At 44.8% G+C, this 8,796-nt stretch overlaps 1 protein-coding gene across 1 annotated transcript; it reads right to left on the reverse strand.

Annotated features, from left to right (window-relative positions):
• Positions 1-1,830: 1,830 nt before the first annotated feature.
• LOC308336271 (eukaryotic translation initiation factor 3 subunit G-like) lies at positions 1,831-2,679 on the reverse strand (the record flags this gene model as incomplete). The annotated part of the gene is made up of 1 exon (XM_080793582.1): positions 1,831-2,679. One exon carries the CDS (start codon positions 2,677-2,679, stop codon positions 1,831-1,833), a length of 849 nt encoding a protein of 282 aa, XP_080649708.1.
• Between the last annotated feature and the right edge of the window lie 6,117 nt (positions 2,680-8,796).

Below are 8,796 nucleotides of genomic sequence, written 5' to 3' on the forward strand. Positions count from 1 at the left end.
CTATATACAGTTTTTGTCCCCGCACGTCTCAATATTTGGGGACACCTCTTACACCTGCTTGTACCTACACATGCTCAGTTGCCCTCTAGGCCGCACATGAAGCCTGTGAACATAGACAGTCCATGCATAGATGTGCCACACAATGATAGGCCACAGGCAGGCCTGGTATGGTAGGCCTCAGGTCTACCATTCTGAAATTTAATTTAATAATATTTGGACTGCTGGACAGCTGACAGTAGGCTCTCTTCACTCATAATTTTTTTTAATTCAATTGCATTTATTTGATGCTGAAGTGGGCCTTAATTTCAAAGTTTTTATATTTAAATGAGATGAAGAAAGTGGTTTTGATACTGTCAGCAGGTGTGTGTATAGGCTAAAGAGGCTTTAGGGAAACAGGTTTGTGTATTCATGCAGGAGGCCTTATACGTGCACAATGAGGACAGGTATGGCTGTGCTCTAGTATAGGTTGTGTATTTCTATGTTGTTGTGTTTGACAGTGTTTCCCAAAAAAGGACATAGTGTTTGATTGGCTGCCATGCAGCCAATTAGGCCGCACACAGGCTTCATGTGCGGACTACAGGGCAACTTGAGCATGTGCAACATCATACCTCTTACACCATGGTGTAAGAGGTGTCCTTTGGGAAACTGGGCCATTTACAGGAGAAATTCTGTCAAATGACCGCCAGATATGACATAAATCTTGTCCCCACACATCTCATATTTGCCATTGACAATGGAATGGAAGAAATTAGGTCAAATGTCCGCCAAATATGACATAAATTTGTGGAAACACAAAGCGCCCCTCACTTCACACGGGTGTGATTGTTTTGACTATAGTCAGGGTCCCTGTAGCCTGGGGTCCACCTATTTTGATGGCATAGGCAGCTCCCGGCAGGATCCGCCGGGAGAATCTAGACGCAGCTGCGCGACATGAGACTAATTAATTAGAGCGACAGAGAGAGGAGTGTGTGTGTACGTGCGTGCGTGTGTGCGTCAATTTAACAAAGATGCGGACGATCAGAAATCAGCAGAGAGTGATCGACGTTTGCTCTATGCCTCGCTCCCAGACTTTTTTTTCCTCCCTGGAAATAAAAACGTCTGGGTTTCCGAGGCTAGGGTCCCTATGACGTCATGTGAGTCAATACATCATCATACTGTACTTATGCAAGACTCAAAGCATGAAATTGTCAGTACAAACACACTTCAATTTCCCAGAGTTGTGCCCTTTTTGAGGGGCGCTAGTCCCTACCATGCCCAGCTTTGTCCATTTGTGTGTACCCCATAGCGATGATTTGATTGGCTGAGCACCCCTTAGCGATGATTTGATTGGCTGAGCAAAGTAAGTATTAAGGATAAAAAGTGAGGACTGACAATTAAGGACGCCAATTGCAATTGGCTGGAATGTGATGATGTATGATGATGTATGATGGCAAGAGGGCCCCTCACTTCACACAAGGGTGATTTTATTCTTTTGTTTCGTTTTCGTCTGTGACAAAAAGGTAGTTGACATTTTGTCATAGTTGTAGTCGACACAATTACAACACTGGGAGATACACACAGATATGTATAACAGGGGAGAACACATACTCTGTGCTTTACAGCCTGGCGGAAAGCACAGAGAGAAATGTCACATTTCCCCAAACTAGGAGATGTTTTTGTATCTTTGGATCCACATAGAAATGATGTGGCTTGAATGTGCATCTCTCACACCTGAGGTATACTTCAGACTCTAAGTTGTTTTCTCAAAAAATCCTTTATCATATAATAACAGCCAAATTGAACTTCTGGAACAATACAATCTCCCCTGGCATATTGTTTGATAAGTGGCACTCAGTTGTTTGATGGCTTTGCCCATTCAACATTGAGAATAAGATGATCGTAACCATATCCGGACATCTTTGCAATGGCCTTGGCTGCATCCTCCTGGTGGTGGAAGCTGATAAAAGCAGAGCCCTTGGACTGTCCAGTGAACTTGTCCTTGACTAGGTACGTCCTGGAAAGGGAGCCAAATGGCCTAAAGAGCTCCTGAAGGTCCTCCTCGCAGGCGTCCTCAGACAGATTGCTCACACGAATAGTTGCGTTGTCGTCAGCTCTGCGGTTGGACTGCATGGTCTCTCCTCTGCGTGTGCCTCCGTCCCTCAAACTGGGAGGAACATATTTTCCGGCCTTGCTCTGTGCCGGCTGTGCCGGCTCCGATTCTCCTGAGCCGGCAGGCTTCTCCTCGCCTCCCGTTGCCAACAGGGTGTCCTTGTAAGGGCAGCGGGTGGTCCAATGGTCACCTTTGCACACACGACAGGTCACCATCTTCTGTCCCTTGAGCTTGTTCATGGGGTCTTCATCCTGATGGTGGTCTTGGGCGTTCAGTTCCTCTTTGCTGGAGATGAAGGTCATGAAGACATCGTCACTGACAGTGGTGGTAGCGACATTAGGACCTGGTGCGTCAAACTCTGAGTTGCCAAATTTCTTCCAATTCTTTCTCCTGGCCACGGCTTTTGAGGTTTTTCTAGTCTCAATCCTGATGGTCCGCACAATCTTGAACTTCTTTCCTGCTTCATCTATTTGATATTCTGTAATGGTTTTGATGTTTCCTTTGATTGTTTCAAACCGACCATCGGTTTCTTCCTCTTCAACCTGGTCCGCCCAACTGGGTTTGAAATCTCCGTGTTCAGCCGATGCCATGGTCTTGGTTATAGGTTAAAGGTTTATGATAACAGCCTGTGACACGCTAACTATTTATAACCCCAGTTGTTGTTGGCGGGCAGGCTGACCTCCGACAGTTCCCAATGCAGGTATGCCTGCCCATATATGGAGTGTGTTTTGCCTAACCTCAGTGTGTCATCACTCATCAGGCATATACTGATCTCCATACGTGGGCATAAAAGGGACAAGACCGGACAGATCCAGAGATCTCCATATATGAGCATGCCAGCATGCCCATATATGGAGTCAAGGTAGTGTACAATAATAGAATAAAACAAAAACACAGTAAAAAATAAAGCAGCACAGCAGTAAAATAAAATAAGAAACAGCGCAACACAGCAGGACATAGAAATAGATACAAACAGATATATACAAACAGAACAACAGTACATATAAATACTATAACAGAACATAAAACGGCTGCGAAAAGTCGTTCAAATAGAGACTCTGCGAGCAGATATAGAAGTCTCAGTGAAAAACATGTATTTCAATTAGGGATGTCCCGATCACGTTTGTAGCGGCCCTCGATTTGTGAAAGAATGAGAAGTGGACGGTCTCAACGGGTGTCATTTATTTTCTTCTGGCACAGATGAAGATCATTAATTGAGCACCGTGAAAACTACACAAATACCATTACAATCATACCAATTCATAATTTTCAACAATAAAATCTGTGCATTAACTTAATCAATTGAATATCACCATCAACAATACAATTTCATCATTTCAATACAAGACAAGACCCCAAAAAAAAGTAAACAATCCTCTACCTCACTTCGCTTATCGAGGGTGCTAACAAACAGAACGCCACCTGGAAACTGCACCTTCACTGTCAGCCACAGGAATATGGTACATCTAACAAGGATTTTGAGGCAGGCTTTGTGGGCAATATAAACAGCTCAGTCCACTGAGGCTACAACGTCTTGATAACAATTCAACGGTGTAAGAAATAAGAACGTTGCAAACAAACCAGGTCGCGCTGTTACATGTACATGCTGCATCTCTCAGAGTCTCTCTTGTGTCACTCTGGCTGTGTGTGGTGTGTGGAATATGCGTGAAGCTAGCATGCTTCAGCTACAGTATGTGCGTTCCGGTGGAGGAAGTAATCAATACAAAAAAACGTGAATCACGTAAAACGACGGGGTCCGCATGATCTGCTGGAAAGTTCCAAGGCCTATTTTTTTTTTTCTTTCATTCTTTTATTCGGGGGTGGGACGAGAAAAACACCACTTGGGAACAATAGAGGGGGAAAAAATCTCAGTAATAATAACAAGGTCAGTCTAAATCCTGAGTTTATAACAGTGTTTCTCAGAAACTGTTTTTCATGTCAAGGACCACCACATTGATATGCCATTCGGCTGCAGACCCCCGTCTGAAAAGGTATTGCGCCAGGCCACTTACAAGCTCGCAGCGTGGCACAAAGTGACGCAATCTAAATATAGATTAAATATAGGACTGAGGAGATTTGTGTACCATTCTGGACAGTGGTGTAAAGTAACTAAGTAAATGTACTTAAGTACTTTACTTGAGCATTTCTAATTTTCTATATTTGTACTTCTACACCATATCCAAATACATCAACATATTGTACTTTTACTCCAATTCAATTATTTGAAATTGAAAACCTTAGTTGCTAGTTACTGTGGATTTTTGATTAATATTATAAAACATACAGTACCACTTCAGCCCTATAGGCCTATAATACATTTCGGCCATTTGGAAATAGCCAATCTACAAGGGCACAATGTGTCGTGATGCGACGCATTATCAGCTTGTAGCCTGTTATAGGTCTGCTATTTTCAGAAGATCACGAGACATTTGAAACTTAGAATGGGACATTCTGCATAATGAGTATACTTTTACTTTTGTTACATTCTGATGCCAATACTTTTTGCACTGATTTCTGCCTCTGTAGTGGGGTCGACGGTCCATATAGCAACCTTTTGTATAACTCAGGCTTTGCACTGAAATGCTTCCATGCCACAGACAGAGCTATAAGCTGGTTAGGAGAGAGAGGGAATAATATGAAACATGTGCTATAGTTTTATGATTGGCTTATCTCACAGGGCAAGAATATACCTCACCGCCGTGAAGCACATAGTCTGGGAGTTGATTGAGCGTGTCTGAAATGGAGGCAATCGCTTTATGTGTGTGTGTGTGTGTGCACCACCCACGCAAACACAGTCATGCACGCACGCACACACACACACACACACACACACACGTATGTATACCTATGCTGTTTTTAACATAACTATGACAACAGTGGCAGTGCCCAATATGTCCTGCTGTGACCAGTGTGTTAATGTAAACCATCTCCTCCTCAACACATACATTCCACTAATTTGTAGATCAATGGCGCATGCAAAAACAAACCCACACATAATTCTCTCTCTCTCTCTCTCTCTCTCCTCTCTCTCTTGTATTGTGTGTAACACATAGAACATGTAAATCAGGGGTAAGGAGAGGCCATGCCTAGACATGGTTGAGGAGTCTGAGGAGAGCCGTGGCCACAGCAGCACTTTGACAGCAGGGTTATAATAATAATAATAATAATAATAATAATAATCTTTATTGTCCCGAAGGATATTTGTCTTCACAATCTGTTCAACAGTTCAACACCCACATCAAAACAACACAGAGCACATAACACCAAGACAGTACAAAAAAAACAAAACATGAGGTCCCCACAAGCTGTGTACAGAACCATCCTATCGGCGGGGCAGTTTGTTTAATGCCGCGATGGCTGAGGGGACAAAACTCCTACTAAAACGGACCTTTTTCCATGGCAAGGTTCTGTATCTTTGTCCAGATGGCATGAGGTTAAAGAAACGATACAGAGGGTGGTCAGTGTCATTTGATATCGAGAGTGCTAGTCGTGTGATGGCGTTATTGTTCATATCAGAAAGTGTGGGTGTAGGAAGTCCGATGATTTTGGAAGCAATACGGGTGATACTGAAAAGTTTGTTCCTGTTAGGCATGGACAGTATGGTGTAGAAACATGCAGAACAGTACAACAGAACAGGTTGAATAATGCTTTTGTACAATAATAGCAGAAGATGAGGAGCAACAGATAATGATCTTAGTTTTCGGATTACATGGAGTCTTTGCTGAAAGCGTGACTGGATAGATGTAATGTGTTGATCAAACCTGAGTCTATTGTCCAGTGTGAGTCCAAGATATGTGAAACTGTCTACCTGTTCTATTGTTTTACCATTAATGAGGAGTGGGTTAAGTCCAGTGTGGGTTGTTGTTTCAATGACCAGTTCTTTTGTTTTGACCACATTCAACTCTAGATAGTTGTCAGTGCACCACTGTGTGAAATGAGAAATGGTATTCTGATAGACCGTAATAGAGTTATTGTCATGGAGCAGTCCGAGAATGGCAGTGTCATCAGAGTATTTAAAGTATGTGATGTTAGTGGGTGAGGGGCTAATACAGTCATTTGTGTACAGAGTGTAGAGGAAGGGGCTGAGGACACAGCCTTGAGGGGCCCCTGTGTTGGTGATGGCAGTTGATGAAAATGATGTACCTACTTTAACTGTTTGTGGTCTATTGCTCAGGAAGCTGTGAGTCCAGTGTATGAGAAGTGGGGGGATGTTGAGCTGATGCAGTTTCTTGATCATATGATGGCGTTGAATTGTATTAAAGGCAGAACTAAAGTCAACAAAAAGAATAGTGGCAAAATTGTCCGAAGATGAATCCAGGTGTTGGAGAAGGGAGTGAAGGAGGCATGCCACAGCGTCCTCTGTCCCCCTCTTGGCCCGATAGGCAAACTGGAAAGGGTCCAGCTGTGACCTGACAGCTGGCAGAATGATGTTCAGAATCAGTTTTTCCAGGCATTTCATCATTATTGAGGTTAGTGCAACGGGTCTATAATGGTTGGGTTCTGAGGGGCGGGGTTTCTTGGGTACTGGTATGATGGTGGATGTTTTCCAGAGGGTGGGTACGGCTGCTGTCCTGTAGGACTCCCAAAATATGGAGTGAAGGATGGGGGAGAGCTCCATGGCGCAGAGCTTAAGCACCTTTGCCGAGATGCCATCCGGCCCTGGCGCCTTGCCAGGCTTACACCTGGCCAGCAGCTGTCGGACATCCTCCTCGTTGAAGGGGGGATGTGGCGGCTCCTGAAAGGGGAGGGCTCCCAACAGTTCCTCACAGGCAGCAGAGTAATCTTGACTGTCAAACCGTTTGTAGAAAGTGTTCAGGGTGTTTGCAAAGGTGGTAGGATCCGGAGTTGTACAGTTCTTTTGTTTTGTCTCACCACCAGTAAGGATTTTGACTTTATTGAAGGCTTGTTTTGTGTTCATGCTCCTAAACTCCTCCTCCATATTATTTTTGTATTTTAGCTTGGCTTTAAGAATTTCATTCTTAATTTTCCCATCGATAGTCTTGAGGGCGGCCCAATCTTGGCGTTGAAATGCCTTCTGCTTTTCACTGAGACTATGTTTAATATGGGGGGTGATCCATGGTTTGGAGTTTGGATATTTTTTTATTGTCTTTGTGGGAATAGTGGTGGTGATACAGAATTTGATGTAGTCTGTGATCACGGAAACCCTTTCATCTAGGTCGCCTTCAAAGACGTCCCAGTCCGTGCATGCCAGTGAGCCCTGCAGCTGTGCAGTTGCGTCCTCCGTCCATTGAGGGGCGCAGTAGGTCTGTGGTTTGGACCGCTTCAGCTCTGGTTTGTAGTGCGGGAGAAGAAGCACTGTGTTATGATCCGAGCCTCCCAGTGGAGGATGCGCTCGGGCGCTAAAAGCATTCTCGATAGTTCCATAACACAGATCCAGGATCCGTTCCTTCCTAGTGGGAACGTCCACATATTGATGGAGAGAGGGCAGGACCCCCTCGAGTCTACAGTTGTTGTAGTCTCCAAGGAAAAACAACGGGGCTTCGGGGTACCTAGCCATTAGAGAATTAGCTGCGTCGGCTACTAGCTCTGCTGCTATTCTGTAGTTAGCTTTAGGCTGGATGTAAACACACCCGACAACCACAGTTGGGAATTCTCTTGGGAGATAGAAGGGGCGGAGTGACAGGGTTAGCATCTCTATGTTGGGTGTACAGACTGTGTTGTGTACCTTGATGTTATTACACCACCTGTTGTTGACATAGATGCAGACCCCTCCGCCACTGTCCTTGTCTGACTGACCTGTCCTGTCCGCCCGTATGATGGTGAATCCATCCAAACTGACATCGGAGTCCGGTATGGTCTCGTCGAGCCAAGTTTCAGTCAGAACGATGATACAGGCTTCCTTGTAGGCTCTCTCCAGTCGGCACTTGGCGTGTAGTATGTCCATCTTGTACCTGAGAGAGCGAACGTTAGCCAGTATGATGGAGGGGAGATGGGGTCTGAAGCGACGTCTCCTCAGTCTGGTCCGTACACCCCCTCGTCTCCCCCTCTTTCTGGGACGCATCTCCGGAGGAAGGTAGTCCATCGGTCTAGCATTGCACAAAATAGAGGACCGTAGTTGAAGGAGATCATCCCGGCTGTAGGTGTGGATGAGTGTCCCGTAGTCACCGCTGGCATCCGGCGTTAACACTGGGCTAACCACCGGAGCCACCGCGGAGCTGTCATTTATTATCCAAAGGATAATAAATACAATCCAGGTTGTTCTGTACATGTCTAGCATGATGGTCGTTTAGCCAGACGGGGGAAACTCATGGGCAGACAAAAATAAAAAGTAAACAAAAATGACGAAAAAAGACGAGAAAGACGAAAACACCCAGCACCAAACAAATGAACAGACCGTGCCGTCGCAGCAGAGCATGCGCCGGAAAATGCATGGCTATGGTTGCTGAGCTTCGCTAATGAAGGACTACCGAGTCTGTCATCCTCATACTGGAAGAACTGCATTGCCTGCCTGCATGCCTGTGTTTTAGTTTTGTTTAAAAAACATCAGACCAGTCTGAAGCGAGTGGTGCAACAGCACCCCCTATTGGTACTCTAAACATAGTAACATAGTAACACAGTCACATAATCCCATAAGGACAAGGCTGTTCCTTAGAGTGGTTGCACCACTAAAAAAAAAAAAACTTCGTTTAACCAGTAAAAAAACACATTGAGACTGCGTCTCTTTTACAAGTGGGAACTGGCCAAGA

The sequence above is a fragment of the Protomyctophum bolini genome (genome assembly GCF_963924005.1).
Source record: "Protomyctophum bolini genome assembly, chromosome: 21".
NCBI classification, from domain to species: domain Eukaryota; kingdom Metazoa; phylum Chordata; class Actinopteri; order Myctophiformes; family Myctophidae; genus Protomyctophum; species Protomyctophum bolini.